This window comes from Solea senegalensis, unplaced genomic scaffold (genome assembly GCF_019176455.1).
Source record: "Solea senegalensis isolate Sse05_10M unplaced genomic scaffold, IFAPA_SoseM_1 scf7180000017240, whole genome shotgun sequence".
Lineage (NCBI taxonomy): Eukaryota > Metazoa > Chordata > Actinopteri > Pleuronectiformes > Soleidae > Solea > Solea senegalensis.
Genome location: NW_025322299.1, coordinates 239,303 through 260,490, shown reverse-complemented (window position 1 = coordinate 260,490; position 21,188 = coordinate 239,303). Strand labels below are relative to the sequence as shown.

The 21,188-nt window shown below is 39.4% G+C and overlaps 1 protein-coding gene across 1 annotated transcript; it reads right to left on the bottom strand.

The window, feature by feature from the left end:
- Nucleotides 1-431: 431 nt before the first annotated feature.
- On the bottom strand, nucleotides 432-19,954 carry cunh18orf21 (chromosome unknown C18orf21 homolog). The gene is made up of 6 exons (XM_044018464.1): nucleotides 19,890-19,954; nucleotides 19,634-19,783; nucleotides 13,422-13,444; nucleotides 12,538-12,752; nucleotides 1,872-2,065; nucleotides 432-1,521 (listed from the first exon to the last, which is right to left on the bottom strand). The coding sequence occupies exons 2-6, from the start codon at nucleotides 19,726-19,728 to the stop codon at nucleotides 1,359-1,361; spliced, it is 690 nt and encodes a 229-aa protein (XP_043874399.1). The 5' UTR covers nucleotides 19,729-19,783; nucleotides 19,890-19,954; the 3' UTR covers nucleotides 432-1,358.
- Between the last annotated feature and the right edge of the window lie 1,234 nt (nucleotides 19,955-21,188).

The following is a 21,188-nucleotide window of genomic DNA, read 5'->3' as shown; positions in this document are numbered from 1 at the left end:
ATCTTTTTATGTATATATATATATATATATATATTTGATCAGCCCATGGCCAAGTGGAAAGGGAAAGCTTATAACTGGAGGGTTGTCGGTTCAAGTCCCCAGCAGGTCAAAAAGGGGCTGGAGTACCCCTGAGCAAGGTATATATAAATTACAATATATATATATATATATATATATATTTGAAGTTCCTTCTGGATCAAAAATGATCTATCTATATAAAACTTTTGTAAATGTTATTTTACATTGATATGCATATTTAATATCTTTTTGTTGTTTTACAGTATCTTAAACCCAGTTTCTCAATTGCAAAGCTGTCAGGTTGAAGTGAAAGATTCCTTAAAATGTCCCCAATAATTGAAGCTGAATATGTTGGTATGTATATCAGTACAGTTACTGATATATAATATGAGATGTGGAGGACAAGAGAGCAGTTTACCAGACTGAAAATATTTTATTCACAGATTTAAGATGTTGGAATACAAATGTGAGGTATATCAGCATATAAACACACACTGAACAGCCAATGAACAACAGATAAGTAATAAGGCAGTACAAAATTCAGACATTATTTAAATTCTTCCTCTTAAAAAAATGAAGAGTAACCATTCACAAGTACATATTCAAAGAAACAAATAAACAGAATAAAAATTAATCAAAATCAAAAAGTGTATCGTTATTAATTATTTTGTGTTCAGGTTTTAGGCAACTGTGCCTATTAAATGTAAACAACAACTGGTGGATCCCAAATACAAATATCTCCATTGGTGACTTACACAGAATTAACATAATTTGTTAGCGAAATAAATCATATTTAAAAAAAATCTGTCACGTTTAGCCAGTGCTAACAAAATACAAACACACCACTCTTGTGGAGAGTAGAAAAGTAAATACAAGAGGTTTAACATCAAGTCACATGAATACCAAATACAGAGAATAATCATATAAATGACAATTAAAATCTTTAGAAAAAAAGATCCAAAATAAAGAAATATATTGGCATGTGAACCAGCTTGTCATGCCACCAATGCCCTCACAGAGCACAGATTGGTTAACTGTTCTGTTTCAGCCATTACTGGAGGCATGTGCTTAATTAGATCAAAAATGCACTCTCCTCTTACAGGGTCACTGGAGGATGCAGTCCCCTCCATCAGTAGTCAAAATAGCCTTCCCAGTGCTTCCAGTTCCTGCACTGAGGATTCCAGAGGCGCCATTCCAAACAACCCAGCAATAGTTGGTGGACAAACTGTAACTCTTCCCACAACGGCTCAGAAACCAAAGCTATTCTGCTTAGTTCCCTCTCAGCCTTTGGTATAAACAAGTTACAAACTTAGGAGTTCAAAATGAGACACTCAAGACACTCAAAGTGAAGAAAGAAAATCTTTCAAGCCGCCCTTCTTGCTGCCCTTGTTGTCGTCTCGCATGAGAATCTTGCTAAGGCGCTGAACAACCCAGTTTTTAGGTTTAGAGGCAGACTTGGTGGAAGACGATCCTGACCCAGGAGTGTTAGAGGAGCTGGACGACCTGGAGAGAGAGGATAAGAGAGATGAGGAGGGAGGAAAAAAGAGACAGAAAGAGAGCGAGGAAGGACGCACGATGAAGTAACTCAATATTTTGTTGGCTGACTGGAAATAATTAAGTGTACTGTCAACAAGTATATGATCTGGCAAGCATGGATGCCAGCACGTACCACCTGCGCGCCTCGCTGCAGTTCTCTTAATGCTGAATATTTGAAACATAATCATTCAAAGGCGAACATGTCTGACACCTCACATTCTTGGATGATTGGTACACCAACCAAATTTAGTCCTGGAAGGTTATATCTCAGATTTTAGCTGAGGAGACATTAATACAGCTGAACTTAAATAACTTACCTTGGTGTATGAACAGGTGTCTTGTCTTTGCAGGGAGTTTTTGGGGTAGACTTGTTGGATCTGCTGGCCGACCCTGGAGGCTTGTGTTTGACAGCGCTTCCTGGGGTGCTGTGGTTCCTAGCAAGAGTAGTTGTAAAGTCCCTGTTCATTCCCTTGTGTCTGGACGTCTGGTTGCAAGTGTGGCAGGTGGCCATCTGGAATAAAAAAGAGAAAAGGAACTTGTAAAAAGATATTGCATGAGTGGAATCTAAAGTATCTCCCTACTTCATAAGAATATTCATTGTTCTCTAAAAGGTAACTACTTGTAACTGTTGTAAATCAAACAGAGGAAGGTAAATGTTTTGTCACTCACTCATTCATTTCCATCACACACACACACACACACACACACACTTTCTACTACTGCACAGACTCCCAGGCACGTGTAACTCCATCTCACAGTTGAAGAACAGTTCACAATGGAACACAAGACACAGAAGGAACTCATAGTGGAACATGAATCACTTAACAGCTGAGATTCTTCCTAATGGCCTTGCCAAGCATTCCTGAGATTATCTTATCTTCCTGTGTTTGTTAATAACTGGATTGGTTAAAGCAGGAGGGGGAAACTTTGACTTTAGCTTATGAGAGGCCAAGGCAGTGTTGTTGCCATGCAATTTCACCTATTCAGGGTATGGATACTATAAGAGCCACCAGCCAGCATTTGCAGTTCAACTCCCTGAGCCGTTTTTCACAGTTAAGTCATGTTTGGGAGTGTTTACAACACCATCCCAAACAAACAAACAAACAGAAGTTACCGTAACAGTTTGGAAACAGTCACATCATCAAGGTAAGGAGCTGGTTCAGACTATAAAACAAATTCAAAGTTTTGTTCTTGTTTTTTACTCAAGTGAATAATGAAGCTCATGACTTTTTATTCAACTTGTTTTCCATTCGTACCTGAGAGTATTTTGAAAATGACTGTGCAACTGAACCTGTTACAGTGCTGCCGAGAATAATAGTGAATAAAAATGCTCTCCCTGAATAAAAGATTCCTCCCAAGCATCAGCAACATAAGCACCGTCAACAACACAAGCTATAACGAGGTGCACAAGGTTAAAACGGGTCTGAGCAGACCACCACTGCAGGGTTCAGCAGGTCTGAGCCAAGCCGTTGACAGTTGTGAATGCTGATGAGATGGAAGACTCACCGACACGAACGCAGCCATTTCAGATTTTGACAGGTGTATGCTGGAGAGTTGGGTTTCGGTGCAGCAGGAGGACCAAGTTCCTCTTTCTCTCTATGTGAGCATGTGTGAAGTGTTTACTACACGAGCCCCGGCGTCCAGCTATATACTGACGAGCCCAGCAACTGACCCACCCATCTTTGTGGAGGGGCGTGGCTCAACTGAGGACTGACCAATGCACTGACAAAAAGGGTCAAATAATCTATGGGAGAGTCAGCACTCTGCTGTTTCTTAACAGTGACACTCTAACCTACCTACCTACATACTTAATATACTTTCAGGCAGCATGAAAAAACAAACAAAAAGACATTGTGTCCAAATAAACAGAGATGGCTGAGGAGTTATTACACAAAATGTGCTTGATAAATTCAATAAAACACAGAGTTATCATAACAGTGAATAATTGATGAGCTTGGTGCAGCACACATTGAAAACACTGGAGTAAATGTGGTTGGGAGATAATCACTGTTTACTGGTAACAATCTTGACTTGTGTTGTAAGAAGTCATTTCCCCATACTGTAATATAATAATATGATCGGCAGGTCTACAAATTTAATTATCTGGAGCTGAAAGCTACATTCAGTTCAGTTAACCACAAAACTACAATACTGCAATCATTAAACAAAAACACTTTGCACAATAAATGAGATTAAAACACAATAAGGTGTCATCTACTCTGGATTAAGTGTGCAGTTTATCATCATTGTGATAATGCTGTATTATCAAATAATTTACACACAAACATAAATAAACAGGGCTCTGTTTTAGCAGACAAAGTGTCACGCTTAATAGAATATTAAGTGCTAAAAGCCATTTTCTTTTTATTAAATTTGCCATTTCTTAACCTCTTCTAAACACATTACACAATAAGTAATAAGGCAAAAGGCTGGAAAAGCATTAAAATATAAGTTATCTGTAGAATATAAGGTTCTTCACACTAAATATTCAGGAATTAACTCAACTGTCTGCAGGCTTCTCTTTTTGTTATTAGCACTAAAATGCATTAATATAAAGACGCAGTGCACAATACTACACAGGCAATTAATGTTACATACCTTGGTATTAAAGTAAACAAATAACCACAGACTTGTAAAGCAAATCATTGACAAATAATTTCCCTATAGGAACACAAACACACTAAATTGATGCCAGTGATGAACATTTCGAAATTTAACCAATACTCAATACTAAATTGCATTGTTTTTGCTTTATTGTTATTTCGAAGAACTTTTCCATCATTAACTTTGATTATCTCCTACTAAAACTACCCAATTTCCTCCTGCGGATTATTTAAGTCTTACCTTATCAGTTCTTAACAGGATGTGGTTGTCGAACACTCAAACAAAAATATTTGTTCTCAAGTCATTCGTGGTGATATAAACTCAGCTGTAACACGTAATCATATGAACTCAATGACAGAGCAATGATTGCCGAGGTGAAATGACACGGTAGCAAAACAAGAGGTTGGATTGTTGGTGAAGTGGATGAAATACAGACTGACAGACAGCTGGCTGGCTACAGATGGATGTTTACGGAGAGAATAAACTCTTGTCATTACGAGTGTCTCTACTATCAACAGATGGCCTGTGCTTTGGCACCAATGTGACAGACTCTATAAAAAGACAACAAAGTCAACAAAGTGTCACTATCCACTCCTAAACATGTATAGTATGACGGCTATATGGTGTAGAGATCTGATAACCTGAATTGAAATACTATCACGTCTACCTATTTAATTTGCTCTAATCCTCTAACATGTAAGGTATGCACTTGGAGTGAGATTTCATTTTCTCATCTTAAGCTGCTGATCCTTGCACAGCAGTCCGTCAAGCACATGACAAAGGTGACATATCAGAGCTTCAGCATACGAAAAGTATAAACAACCATCGACACGCTCGTGGAATAATAAGGATAAAATTACATTTATGTTTTCGTTCACTTTAAACGGACAGTATATCATTTCTGCCACGAGAGGTCTTTCAGTCAGAACCATAACAGAAGACCTAGTTTGATGATGTCGCCAAGCACGTGGTTCCATGGGAATTGCTGTCCGGGAGAGCTTTGGTGGTGTGAGTAATCATGATCTATTGGTGACAAATAAACACAACAGTTATGTAAAATCTCCAGCGTCATTTCCCAATAGCCGAGATAAAGCGAATGATGTCATTAGAGGGCGACTTAAATTAAACATCATCCATCCATCATCTTGAATACAAGTACAGATTTCCTATGGATCTAAAGAGTGTTAGGAATATTTTAGCTAAAATAAAGGTACCCTAGTGAACAAAATCTTACATATACATATAGGTCAGAGGAGCAAAATGTGACTGCAACGTTACACTGAAATCCACCAAACTGCCTCAAACCTGTGCATATACAGTATTTATCACACTAGCCCATCCTTGACCTTTGATCCTACTCCAGTCCAAACAATTAAGGAAGTTTGTTTTCTGAATTACCACATGCACATGGTCCATATGTACTCTTGGCCATCTTGCACATGCATATGTTGTGTGTCAGGACCTGCTACTTCTCCTTTAAATCATAAAAATAGACACCATGTATTCATTATAAACCCTAGTAACAGCAGCTGTTTATTTTCCCTTTGTGTCATTAAGAAGTTGTAAAAAAAATCTGCTCACAGGGCTCACGTGCACACAGAGAAAATAAACAGTCTGTCATTTGCCACTTTAACATCCAGTGAATCTCACTTTTTAAGAATGTATAGGAACAATAGCACAAGCTTTAATATATAAAAGCACTGTTAGAGACATAGTTCCTGTCGTTTCATGTAAAAATTGTTTTAAGAAATACACAGTTCTACAACCACATTACATGAATTCCTTATATACATTAATGTAACACTGTGTGTAAGAAGTAAAACATGCATTTCATGTCAAAAAAAGGAGTGAAATGACACACAGACACGGAAGCACCAACACAGACAGACCCATGTAAATCAATTTTGCAGATAGACCCTTATGTCTATTATTAGCTGTGGTGCCATAAATACCTCTTCCTGCCTTTCTCTTTCTACTTCCAGAGGTTAGTTTGGGTTGATTAGTCTGACCTTGGCAGTACGATACCACCCAAGAGGAGGAAGATGAGAAGAGAAACGAAGCGACTGACTGCTTTAAGTGCCTGAGAGACACTGTGAAATGAATATACACTTGACAAAGGTGTGTAGGTGCTGAATGTTGACTGAGTTTTCAGTTTGTTTTTGTGTGAGCGTGTTCTCAAAATGATGAAAAATGGCACGTATTTCTTGCCAAAGTCATTTGAGAATATATCGATACAGCACAATAATGCTGAAAGCAGAAGAGCTGTTGGGGGATCAATACAAGCAAACTTTCCTCTAACCATGGCCTTGCACTGTGATGGTGCTGGCAGCCAGTCACCATGTCTGGAGGCAGGTTGTCCAGTAAATACAGAGACACTTACTGATCTGAATGCAAAGCTCAAAGCTGCCCACTGGACACTGTCTTTACAAAAGACGCCCAATCTCTCCTTCTGTCTCTGCTGGTGGTGATACAGACCACATTTTATCTTGCATCACACCAGCAGGTCTGGCACAAACAAATAACAACAACGGCTGTAGGGAAGATAAAGACTCATGTGTGAAGACTTATCAACAAGAATAATGCTTTTTACCCAGATTGAATTTAAGAATAATGTTATCCACTATGGTTTAAAATGTTTGTCATCCGTCCATCCATCCATCTTCTTCCACTTTATCCTCCACATAAGGTTCGCGGAGGGGAGCTGTGCCAATCTCAGCTGACATAGGGCGATAGGCAGTGTACATGCTGGACAGATCGCCAGTCCATCACAGGGACAAATATAGGGACAAACAACCATTAACTCTCACACTCACACCTATGGTCAAATTCACCTAATCCCATGCACAAACGGGGAGAACATGCAAACTCCATGCAGAAACCGGGTCGCAAACCCAGGTTTTCTTGCTGCAAAGGCAAGAGTGCTAACCACTACACCAACTGTGTGGTCCGATATTGCAAACTTGCAACATAAAAAGGTTTGATGAAGTTCTTGCAGAGTCAGTCAGTCATCATCTAACCGCTTTATCCTCCACCAGAGGGTCGCGGGGGGTGCTGTGCCAATCTTAGCTACATCGGGCGATAGGCGGGGTACACCCTGGACAGTTCGCCAGTCCATCGCAGGGCAATTTAGAGTGTCCAATTTACCTATTCCCCACATTGCATGTTTTTGGACTGTGGGAGGAAGCCGGAGTACCCGGAGAGAACCCACGCACACACGGGACATGCAAACTCCATGCAGAAAGGCCCTTGTTCCAACCGGGGCTCGAACCCGGGTCTTCTCGCTGCAAGGCGAGAGTGCTAACCACTATACCACCGTGTGGCCCGTTTTTGCAGAGTATCACAGAAATATGCTGTGATCACAATCACACTATTGCACTGTATTGTTCTTTTTTTGTTCTTTTTTAATCTTATTTTATTATATATTTTTTTATTTTTTTATTCTTATTCTTATTTTTATTCTATTCTCTTTTTTTTCACAACTGAGCTGTGGTGAATGTGTGTTTCCCTCCTGGGGGAGGAATAAAGTCAATTCAATTCAATTCAATTCAATTCAATTCAATTCAATATGTCCACATAATCTTCAATATATCATGTGTGGATGCTTTATCCCAAACACACCATCATGGTTTGGTTTAAAAGTCAACCTTACTTTAATGACATGGAAAATTATAAGAGACCCAAGGGTTAAATCTTTGTCGCTGTTACTATGTCTTTAAGGCAAGCTATAAAAATAAACATACAGATTTGGATTTGAAGATTCTTCTCTGAAGAGGGTAAGTAATGGCACGTGCGTAGCTTTACAGCGGCCTAGTTGTGTTGAGTGACAATAATAAGCACATGTGCTGACAGGATCAGTTAAGGAGTAATGAGCAGTAAATGCCGGAGAACAAGGATACAAGTAGTGCACAGTATTGCTTTTTTAAAGTTTGGCACTCGTGCGGGTTTACAGTTAAATATACAGTAGTGACTGCCATGTTCCAGAATAGAGTTAGAATAGTGCTGAGGAAATAAAATGAAGCAAGGCTAACAACTGGGAGATGACACGCTGTTACATTGCAGCGTGAAGTTCTCTTTATGGGGTTTATTGTGCTTGTGAGTGGGGCTTCAAGCATGACGGCGGGGCGCTGATACCGCATCGGATACTAGCCCAAGGAGTACCGTCTGTGTGTGTGTGTGTGCATAAATGAGGACGACATTTTAGCTTGTCCTCACAATGTTAAAGAGCTGTTTAAGACCTGGTTACGGTTAGAATTAGGTTTATGTTAAGCATTTAGTTGTGATAGTTGAGGTTGAGGGTAAGGGGCTAGGAAATGCATTATGTCTATGAGTGTCCTCACTAAGAATGCTGTAAAAAAATGTGTGTGAATATTCAAGCATTCTGAAAAGGTCTGTTAGATTTCCTCAGTTTTCCTCTGTGCACTGGCTCTTCAAGGTTCCCCGAGGACATTAATGTGCTAATATGTTGGTTAACATGCTCAAAATACTTCAGGACACACTTAGCTCAATCCCTCCACACTACTACACACGTGAGTGTTTCTATATCCGAGTGACTCTACTCTGTTTTGTAGTGTATCGAAAAAGCCCAAGGCCATTGCCACTGTCCCTGAGCCACATTCCACTCTGCCCTCATTCTACCCCCGACACCCTTGAGATGTCAAACCACCTCGTGCAGCTTTTCCTGTTCCCCCAGCGCCAACAGTTAAAGCACCAAACATCACTGTCTCCTCTTTCCTATCATCTCCTCAAGAGGCACATTCCCCAGCAGCATTATTCCAGTACAAACTAAAGTATGACTGAGGGATGTACTGAAGAGAGGCCCATGAAAGGAGGGAGGAGAAAGATGAGGGGAAGAAATAAAGGGGAACAGGGCGGTCGTATAGAGGAGTTAAGGTGGGAAAAAAAAGGCCTTTATTGGAGGAAACAAGTAAAGGATAAGAGGATGAGAAGTGGTAGGTGAGGTCAAGAATAAAAGGTGACATAAATGACAGGCTGGATGCTCTTCTGGGAAAAGGACATTTTTCTTACCACCTATGTTCCATCACTTTACTTTTGTCCTGAAAGCAAATACTATCAGAACAAAAGAACATAAATACACATAACTGTGTACTTCTTTCTTGTAATAAACAAGTCTGCTGGGAAGTAATATTTATCAATTTATTTTTTTTCGAGGAGGGCGAAAGGAAGAATGAAGGAGGAGGAGCAGAGTCTGCTATCCTTCGCTCCATTTAGGGTCACAACCTCTTGCTGGGCTACAATCCAACTTATTTCCATAATGACTGCGAGGGGATCTAACCAGCAAATACCTGATTTATAGCATCTCCACACAGCTTCACAGAAATTAAGGAAAACACATTTCCCTGAGGGCAGTGCAAACATACACCGTAAAAGGAGAGCAACAAGGTGATAATTTGGGATTTACACCCAGGAGTATAAATATTGTACGCCCATGAGTACGAGTGTGTACATCAAAAAGATGCCACATATAAGCAAAGTATTATATGTCACATATAAGCAAATTATATACAGATATGCAATTTGGGCTCAATAAACAGCTTGAAAGTAATCCGGATTGAAAATAAAACAAACCTTGTACAAATAACTGATCTCAGAACAGTTTTACCGCAAGGAAATTCAGCAGAGACACAATCAAACATGGATATCTCAGTTTGCAAATACTCACACGAAAACTGCCACTTCATGTGTTACTGTACTTCACCTGTTAATTATGTGACTAACGGAAGGAAGACGAGCAGATTATTGTGTAAACAGTAATAATAATAAACTGAAACACAGGAAAAACCCTAACTGTGTGAACCACGAACAGAAAACAAGTCAAGGCTGCATGTAACAGGAAGTCAATAGCAACATCTCATTCTGCTAATATCTATTCCAGAACCGTACCATACCAAGAACCACTAAATAGGCCGAGCAGAGTCAGCTACAGACTTTTCACAGGAGGCAGGTCCTGAGCCCAGCTTCCTGGCAGGGCTGCTGTGCTCTGTTCATCAACATGGAGAAATGAAGGAGGCAGCCGAAGGGAAGTGGCTGACATTCCTTCCCTTATCTCTCTACTTCACAACTCTTGCCTTCATTGTCGCCCTGCTGCCTAACACAGGTGCCCTGTCACATACGCGATTTGACTTGTTGCCCCCTTAAATACCGGTATATGACAGATGAGTGACCGAAAACATAGGGTAAATATACCTTCAAGGAAAGGCTCTGTCTTGGTTTACTATGAAGTCACGTGATGAACAAGCAATGACATTCCACATCGGGATCAAAACACAACAGTGTTGACAAGAGAGTGAGTGCAGAGGTGCGCAGTCACAGCCGAACGAGAGGCCTTGCTGTGAGCAACCCACAACATTAGCAATGTGTGAGTCATCACACGAGAAAGACATACATGACTTTAACTGTATGGATTTAAAAAACAGGATTGGGTTGCAGCTGTTATTCAGTCAATTCTTAGTTTCTTAAATCATGAAACTATAGTTCATGATTTACTGAAATCAGTTGAACATGTCAAACTTAAAACTGTACATTTTAACTTTCAAATGTAAATGTCTCTTACATTCAAACCTCAAGCCTACTGGATCCACATGGCTGTCTCTATGTTTCTCAGCATCACATGTTCTGTTTTTGTGTCTGCGGTGATATTCTTGTGGTCAAACAGAATGCCTCATTCTGCAGGCAAGTCAGAAGAAGCACAGAGAGCTAGTAAAGTGAGACAGCTTCACACAGCAGCACCAAGGCTGACAACACAAACAAGGGAAATGTTTCAAAAGATAAAAATAAACTTCACAACAGAGTTCACAATGTTATTTTTTCATCAATGAATGTGAGTACTACTCTTTTACTTCTCTTTGTTGAGTCAGTGGCTACAGAGTGACCGAGGCAATTGTTTCATAAATTCTACCAACATCCGTATGCACTATAAAATGCGTCAAGTTGAGAACTTAATCTCTCAAAACTCTGTGTAGAAATATCTTTTCAGGCTGTTTCTCCAGAGGACTTCTACATAAATGTGTGGGTTTGACCTCCATCATAGTCCACAGAAGGTGAAGAGCAAGGGGCACACTATATATACTATAACTATAGTATATATAGTGTACAAAAAAAATATACAAGATGACAACTTTTTCCTCTTGCAATCCATCACTTAACTTCTCCTGTTCACCTCTCTTATCTACAGGATTTGTTTTCCACTCTCTTGGCTCTTGCTCCATGCTGCTGTGTTACTGTCTATGATCCCTCTCCATCTCTGTCTGTTTCTTCTCCCTCAGAGACGGCTGATGAATTGGACGGTGGCTTCAGAGTGCCTTGTGCTGTGAATACATGCATACTGAACAAACCCAAACTGGTTTTAATGAGCCGGCAGCATTTCCACAAGAGCTGCAGTTCATTAGGCTGATGTCAGATCACCAGAGAGACTCTTATGTGTTTTTTTTCCATCACTGCTCTCTCATGCTACAAGTACCACCAGTGGCCTTATCGTTGATGTGGGCGAGTTCTGTCCAAAATAATAATTTTGTTCTTTGTCCTCAACAGGTGCTCTCCATTAAAAGGACAGTCATAAAGAATTATTATCACAATTTAGGAAGCTAAAGGGAGGAAACGGGGTGAGTGTCTGCAATTGGACCACGGTAAAAGCTGAAATGATGAGTGAAGTACCACAATGAAACCAGACCTTTTCTGTGCAATAAATCCAAATGACTTCATCAATCTTTAGTGCAACAAAGGCAGGAAGCAACACATTAAGAGACAAAAAAGGGCTTGTTAAATTGAAAAAAATGATAATTCAATACATTTTTATTACCACTATTAAACATCTTTGTGTCTGGCCTCCTTTATAGGTTAGAGATCAACACCAGCTACAGGGTATAATTCAAAAGCTTTAACTTCAGGAATATCAAAAATATCACCATTACCAACCAAATGTTAAAGAAAAAAGACACACAACACACTAATTGCTATTGGTAAATTACAAACTATGACATTTTGGCTTTTCAGCAGTTATGTTAATATATTTCTTGTCTGTTTATGTGTCTGTGTTGTGAGCAGCATGCTTAAAAAAGTAAATGATAGATTTGGTTGAAATTATATAAAGATGTAGGTTATGGGACAAGAAATAGAGGATTCATTTTTGGTAGTGACCTGGATACAGATTTAGGATTTATAAAATGGATTCAATCTTGCAAAAGGTATTATACTCTCCAAGTGCTTTCTACATTTCCAAAATAGAAAAGCATAGCATGAGCCCCAAAATAAACCAAAAAACAGCAATGTCCTTCTGTCAATATTTCCCATGTACACCACTAAAAACCACTATGCTGCAGTAAACGTACAGAAAAGTACGATCTGAGCGTTTTGTTTTCTCACCAGTACTGAGGGGGACCTTTTGAAGTTGCGCAGCAGATTCTTCTGCATCAGGGTAAGTCGTTTTCCCTTGGCACTTCTGCGTAGAATCCTCTTCATCTGTGCTGATGGGCGCTGCTTCGGACGCAATCGAATCCGGTGATTGTCAGGCTGCACCCACTGACAGCAGTGTGGACACACCAGGGTGTTCAGTGACAGACGGGAGGATTCCTGCTTCCCTGATATCGAGAGTATGGAGATAATACACATTTATTTTCTGTTCTGATTAAATAGTATCCATGTAATAACAGTGGATAGTATAGATAGAGTATATAAAGAGAACATTTGTTAATTAAAGGTTCTATCCCTTAATAGTATCCCTTAACATAAGCATATTATGCGAAGAGGTGACGAAATATTAATTTGGGACAGTTACATTTAAGGTCAATGTTTGGAACATCATCTTGGCGGCTGTATGCCAATTACTACAACATCCTATCTTCCTTTCTTTCAACAGCCGCAGAGAAAAAGTCATCATTGCAAACATTCTCTTGATTCTCTGAACATCTAGACTTCAGAAGTAAAATTATCATGCTCCTCTGTTAGGAATCTGTTCCTGTGTTATTTGGATGAGAAAAGCCTCAACTGTCAGACTCAAAGGACCCACAATCAACTGATGTGGTCTCAGCTGGCATGTGCCTGAGTTTGTGTGTGTGTGTGTGTATATACTATTTTGATACTAGTTTGATCTCACCAGACCGTCTCCCGCGGACAGCTGGCTGACTCAGTATCTTTGGCTGTGGGCTCAGGGAGGTTTTATCAACCTTCACAAGGTCCTTCCTTCATACTTTTGCTCAATCACACTGTAGGACATCACTGATGAAAACATGCAAGGTATTTTAACTTACCATTTATACTCATGGGCCCTTGCCTATGGAAAGGAAAAAAAGGGACAAGATTAGACACATAAAAACACCACAAGATTATGATAAATTACAACTTTAATAATTATATCACAAATACAGTTTTGGGTTAGTTTGATCTAAAGATTTCAAATAAATTGCCAGCATAGCATTTGTTACATACATTCACACAATACAAAAGCCTAACAGCTCCTCATGACTGTCACTGTGTTTCTCAGTACAGTGGTGTTTAGATCTCACGTTTCCTGACGAAATTTCCGCGCTGCACACAGGAAGTGATTTGTTTTATTTCAAGACAGATGGAGGCGACAGTTACACAGTGCTAATAAGACGGTGGGTGTATGACTGAAAACACAAAGTGCCCATCACATGTTTTTAGAAGTGAATTCTACTGCTCAAACAACCTGATCGTTCTTGGCCCTGCCCACTGCTGCACTGCCTGGGTATATGCACGAAGATGCCCTCAGTCAGAATCTAATCTAATCTAATCTGATAGTATTGCTCAACAGAGCCACGTTCAGATGAAGGCCACAGCAAACAACTAACATCTTATCTATTAACAAAGACTAACAGTGGCAGAATAATGACATCAACAACAACAACAACAACAAAAAACACCAAAAGCTATGCACTCAGCTTTAAAATTATAGGATGAGATAATTATGCGTTTGACAACCATGTAAAAATAAATCTAGCCAAACAAATCCTGAAGACCAATCTGGAAAAAATGCCCCTCCCATTATGCACGCTGGAAAACATGCAACCGGAAAAAAGCCAACGGGTCCCTCACCAAACAATATAGGGCAACTCCAAACTATTTCGGTGGCCTCCCTATGTGCTGCTACAGTGACTGCTAAAATTAGCCACAGGATTAAATCAATGAGGGGAAATGTATTGTCGGCAGCACGTGTGGCAATGTCAGGCAGGGACGGGGCTGGCAGTTTAGGAGGGGGAGGGGTTAATCTGGAGTCGACAAGTTGCTGGCTCCTGCAGTGGATGTTGTCACTTTTCACTTGCACTCTCAACCTCCACATATGCGAGTTATTAATTAGTGAGTGGATTAAACGGTCAGATTATATAGACTCTCTCTCAGATAATGCTGGAAATGAATGGACGCTGTTAGAAGGCTCATGACAAACAGTTGTGTTTATCACTCACAAGTCTTGTTCATTATTCTAAGGTTAGCAGATTGGCAGGTACTGAATAACATTTCCTGAGATGATTGCTGGACCTCTAATGATCATTCCATTCAAAACCAACCACTAAAGCATACAAGTTTATTTGTCTTTGAGATGCAGTACTAAAACAATGTAATCCAGTGACATGAAAAACTATGAACAGACCACTGATGGTTTGAGTGTGGGGAAGTTGAATTCTTGAGGAATGCTGTCACCACGCTTCCCTGATGAGGCCGCTCTCAGAAACCGTACACCGCAAAGACCTCTTCCATTGCATGAATCTTATTAACATACTTGTCATGCATTTCCCTTTAAGTGCACACTTAGTTGTGGTGGTGAATACTAGAGATACTGAGCTCTACAGTGTGGTTACAATCCAAAAAAAAAAACCCAGAGGATGCAAAGGGGTGGAGGGAAGGGAGAGGACATTATGACATTATGTGCTGCCTCCAGTGTGATAATGTCATTTCAGACAGAAGTGCTGGCTGAGGAGAAAAAAGAGAGCACAAAATTCAATCATGGATATTTTGCTGCTACCATCAGGAAAAACAGCAAAACTGCTCCTGATGCTAGAAGCTATAATGGGCATTTAGACACGACAGCCTGGCAATGGCAGTGGTGTGGTGAGTGTCAATCGGCCAACACTTCATACGCTGAATTCCTCTGGAGCATAGAGTGGCAGGGTTCCATTTATCAGCCGAATGTGACAAAGGAAGAGTCCAGCAGGTGCCTCACAGTCTGGGGCGCACTTCTGTGGGCGGAGACACTGGCTACCTCTTGCTGAGAGGAGCCGTAAGATGAGAGATACTGTAGTAGAGGAGATAAAAAAAAAAAGGCGACAAAAACTTGGCAACCAACATAAATCATAAAGGTAAAATTTATGGATGTGTGGTTGTGTATAGAATAGGGCTGAACAATTTAGGGAATATATCCAATTCACATTTTACTGACAGATAATGCAGTTGAAATTTGATTTGCAATATAATATTTGCAGTCAAGGTGCAGTTCAATATTCTGTTAATACGTTTAAAAGTAAAGAAGCACCGCCACATATCCCATTATTTTCCAACGTTTATTTAATTTGCATAGAAGATAGAGTCAAAAATGGAATAATTAATTTGCAACCTCTGAGATTTGCTAATTGCATTGCTTCAAACTGTGTTTTCGATTCGGAAACTATTAATTGTTCAGCTGTAGTACAAGAGGATATCGCATATGTGCATAATTATTATTGTTTATGTGAGTGTTTATCTGCTTCCGGTCCTGCATTGCTCTCTTCAGTGAATCACAGAAAATTATGAATTATGAAACCATTTTGTTTTTGTTTTTTTACTGTTGTCATTAGTGTCAGTATTCTTCTCTTCCCTCTGCTTCATAGGTTTTTCAGTTTCGTATTGTTGCTGTATGTATGTAGGTATATTTCCTTAAATAAAATAAAAAGAATGGCTCAATTAATTGATTATTCATGTCTCATCCAAGAATTGTCATCTTGTCTGAGAGATAATAATTCATTTTATACAAACTAAATAAATGGACAATTATATGATTCACTTCAAGATCATCTCTGCCCTTCATTAAATTCTTAATAAACACATAGACCGTCTCTGATTAAACTGTAATTCTAGTGATTGATTACTGCTGATATCAGAAGAGGAAACAAACCGGACGCAGTATAAAGAAAAAGTCATCATGACAGTGTTTGTCCAGATATCATACTGCATCCTTTTTTTTTTTAAATCAGTTTACTCAGTCAGGCTCTGGTTACTGGACACACAACTATGATTATGAACTTACTGGAAAACAGCTTCACTAGACTGGTAACGTGAGCCACAATAAAGTGACATCATCTTGCAAACAAGGAAGCATGGACAGCTCGTCCACACACACTCACAACCCAAAACTGACCACTGAAATCACTTAAATAAACATTTACGATGATACACACAGACATAGTGCATCAGTGACAGGTCAGAATGTGAAGACAAATATGTGGAGTCGAGTACATGAGTCACGACACGCAACCATGAAACAAAACACTCCGCTGACGCATGAGCCATAACTATGAGAGGACAAGACACCGGAAACCACGAGAAGAACACAGAGGGAGCACCATCCATACTTCAACAGTGCTAAAAACAACATCAACACACACTGACCACGTGTGTTAGGCCATTTGACTGGACACTGACAAGACATTTTCATTTCCACTGCATTATTATTATTCACTGATTGTGGATTCAAGACCTCAATCTGAAAGATTAATTATTAACAGTAATTTCCTTCCAGGCATGCCTGTGTTCCATAATATCACTCTGGCTTCATTAGCTCATCACCCTAAGGGTTAATTTTAGATGTGGCCACTAAATGCGTCTTCTCTGCCTGGCAATTTGGCATGAAACCAATTGGGTCTTACAGCCAGCGGTGAAAACATTCAGATCGGCATGTTGTGTGTTTGACTGAACAGCTAGTCACAGTTCACGCACATGCAACGGGATATATGTTTTGTTGACACAACAATCAACAATTAAAAGGCGGACCTTTCTTTACAATTCCCATCCTATATTTATTAATTATTTTTGTTAATTTTTAACAAAAAAATTAATGCTGATATTTTACCCAAGATTTGTAATTTTTGTAATCCAGTAGGTGGTAATGTTGTATAATAAATGGCTGGGGAAGAAAATACTAAAAATGTATCTAAAGGTGTAGAGGAGCAAAAGACACCCAAAAATAATAAAGCATAAAAAAAACTGTGTTGTCAGTAATCAGTAACATATACCAGGTTGTAATATCCCTCCAAAGTAAATCTCATAATCAGATGGTTTATGGAAGATATTGCATATTTTGTGCTGTGTATGCTAATAATTGTGTAAATGTGTTTGAAAAGCTGCTAAAAAATATATATATATATATTAAATGATCACATTTGAAGATGCTTACAAAAATCTATGAATTGCAAGTGAAAGAATTATAAAATATAATGTTTAATATATGTAATTAATATTTAAAGGTTGCATGAGGATTAAATGTGGTCTGAATCTGTGGAATAGATCTCTATATTAAAAAAGAGAAGGCTGAGCTCAAACAAAATCCATAAAATGACCCTGACATGGGGTTTCATTATTAAAGCCTCTGTTTTTATTTCCATTCATTGCTCTGCCCACAAATTTCCTGGCTCACGTGAAAGAGAAAACATGCGGGAGTGGGAGGACACTCGGACATGGCAGACATCCAACTCAGACATGGTCCACAACAGTCCAAACACATCCATGCATCCATATCATATATTCGCTACACTTTTACACCTACTAGATAATATCCACATTAACATATTTAAAATATGGACAGTTGTCTCTCTAACATACACACACACATACACACACAGACTCCAAGTCTTAAGAGGACTTTTTTCCGGAAATGACTTTCACTTTCCACACAATAAGGCAATCACAACTGTGTGGGACATGCCATATAAGCAAATGGAATAATTGCCCACTTTGGCAGAAGCCACAAAACTGAGGCAGTGAACTGTAAATGACTATGTAAAATTCATTATTATTGTGTTATAATTCGGATAGGAATGAAATGGCTTGACTACAGGAGGCTAATGGGATAAAGACGGTATGTTGGGAAAGCCTTGATACTCTGTACTCCTTTTATCCACCATGCGGAGGATGCAAGCGAGGAGACGAGAAAGACTATCTGGCTCTCCACATAACGTCTTTAACATTTTGTTTTCTTCCTGCTGCTCTCTTTTCAAATCACACCTTATGAGGAGACTCAATGATAGTAATTCATTCACTGTCTGCCACTTGATCCACCACATGAGGGTCATGGGGGACGCTGGAGCCAATCCCAGCTGACATAGGGTGAAAGGTGGGGTACAATCTGGACATGTCACCAGTCCATCTATGCCCTACGGTCAATTTAGAATGTCCATTTAACCTCTGCATGTTTTTGCACACATGGGGAGAACATACAAACTCATGGAGAGAGGACCTTGTTTGGAGTCGTTCGTTCGCAAACCTGGGTTTTTTTGCTGCAAGGCAACAGCGCTAACCACTTATTTACTGTGTAGCCCTGAGTGACTGTCATGTTAGACAGAATTCATCAGTTGCCACAGATGCCACATACCCACACACTCTCGCTCTCTCAACTCAGCACCTAATGCACACGCGACTGGTGTGCCACTGACTTGTGTAGAGCATCAACAGGCCATTCATGCCACAGAAATAACAGCAGTCTATTTCAGCAGATGATACGTGATCGAGTGCACAAATATACAACAAAAATGCAACGATGCAACCACGAGTGAACAACACTAAGGAAACACAATAATAAACCAAGGAGTGGATGTAGACCATTCACTGATGACCAGGGCTGGGTACCAAACTCTGCACTTTTAATGGAATTATTTGGAACCGTTGTGTACCATTTTTCCTTAAGTCGCTCTTTACCAAATTTTGGTATCATAAACTCCAAGTGACAGCGCAGCTGCACCAGATTTAAAGTGTGTGCCACAGTGAATAATAAACGCTTGTCTAATCTTGTTATAATCTCAGATTAGATATCAATTAAAGTTTGTGTTCACTGATATAAATCTGTTGGCATCAAATGATATAATTCAATAGTTAAACAAGATTTTGCTACAGCTTCCAGCCTAAATGAGGCTCACGATTTTATGTGTCTACATAAATGAAATACTATCGTAAATTAATATTTTTAGAAACCCAGCCCAAACTCATTTTCTTTCATTCTTTTTTAATATATTTTTTATAACTGAGTGGTTCTGTCCAAGACACTTGGACCAACATAATAGTACACAATAAAACGTTTTAGTATGAAAACACACACAGTGAGATGTATTTTACTCAGCCAGGAAGTGAACAGTTAACTATGGTCGAGCTCTTCCCTCTAGCGTCCACATGCCGCAATCACAACAACAGAGGACAAACGGTTAAGGGCACACCAGTGTAGTGTAGCGCAATTCATGTAGGCATTTTAAACAAAGTTTCTTACATTAAGAACCGTGACAGCTCCGGACAAGTTTCCTTGTACAGCAGGGACGCGTTGAACAGGAATTCGTCCTTAGTTCCCGAGGGAAGTGGATTCATTTTCAAACCGTTTGCTGCTTCGACGTTTTAACTCTTCTTCCTTCTTTAAAGTGGCCTGTAAGTTTTAAACCAGGGTTAAAATAGCGTGAAAACACACGCCAGTCGAACTACAGCGGTTAAGAAGTGTGTAAAACGTGTTTATTTGAATCTACGTTACTAACCTTTGCAACAGCGACACAGATACCCACGTTTCGTCGCAGGATTGTAACGTTGCTTGTGTCGTGCCGTGATGCATCATGGGAAAATGAGTCATTAAAAATACTGTCGCCGTTTATTTCTCTAATACTTTGACTAGAAATGGTTTAAAACGTTTAAAGAGGGTTGTGTAATATTTGTTTTATGTCACTTTCCAGTGCTGCAGTTTTTTTTAATATAATTGTACTTCTAAAACTGATCTTATAGTATAATAGATAATATATTGACTGACATATTTTTTCTTCTAAATCATTTAATCGTGTTTATGCTCTTTTTAACAACTTGTTATCAATTGTGTTTTTCGACAGATTCGATAGATTTAGTCGTTCCTGGGTCCTTTTTAATGTCACTGTACGACACATTTAATCCACTTCCAGGGTATGAAAAAAAGTGCTTTATAAATAGCACTGCCTTGTCTTTTGGGATCTAGTATCAGGGATTATTACACTGTCAAAGTCAAGGCAAAGTCAAGCTATTAATTTAGTAAAACACTGAATATAGCTGCATAGAGTGTTATTTGATGGTCTCATTCCTTAGATCTGATTAGATAGGTAGGATTAGGTGTAAAATACGGCAGTGGGCATATATTACATCATTATCCTGTGCATATGATAAAAACTATAGGTTTCTGAATGTGATAGCTTTGCCATCCACTGAGTTTGCACCTAATGAGTGTGCAAAAATATCTGCTGGATCGTGTGAAATTATTGCAACTGGAATTGAAATTGGATATTTTGAAGCAGCAGCAGCAGGGGTGGGGAGAGCCTGAGTTCCATTTCCATTTCCTCTCTGGTGTGCTGACAGTCATAAACTGGACACAGTGCGGTGATGGGGTGACGTGAAATGACAAGACAGAAGTAACTAAGAGACTGTGTTCGACACAAGAAGGGGTTTCATTCAGCAGCAGTGACAGACCTCCTTTTCTGCTCCTGTCTGTGTCCGAGCGGATGATCTGACCGGTGTGTTCATCACACATCTTTGTTATCCTGGAGTTCTGCCTTTAACAGTAGGTTTTCATGCATGACTATGCGACTTTCTTTTTTTGATTTTAGACAATTTAGTGATGTACAGCCTGTCATTGTTACTCTTGTTTGCATATGAAGCTAAAACAAATAGGGTATAACCTTTTTGATTAATCACCCACATTATGTCCCTTATGGGACTTTAATTGACATACAAAGCACAGGAGAGTAGAAGGGATAGTTCAGGGAATACCACTATACACTGTAGTGACTGGATTGTCTATAAGTACTAACTCATAGCCA

Excerpts from the sequence above, each read along its gene's own strand:
- cunh18orf21 (XM_044018464.1), bottom strand. The coding sequence starts at position 19,728 with ATGAATCCACTTCCCTCGGGAACTAAGGACGAATTCCTGTTCAACGCG. Across the intron at positions 12,753-13,421 it reads AGGGCCCATGAGTATAAATG|GGAAGCAGGAATCCTCCCGT; the intron begins GTAAGTTAAAAT and ends TCTCGATATCAG. Across the intron at positions 2,066-12,537 it reads AAAGGTCCCCCTCAGTACTG|ATGGCCACCTGCCACACTTG; the intron begins GTGAGAAAACAA and ends TTTTTATTCCAG.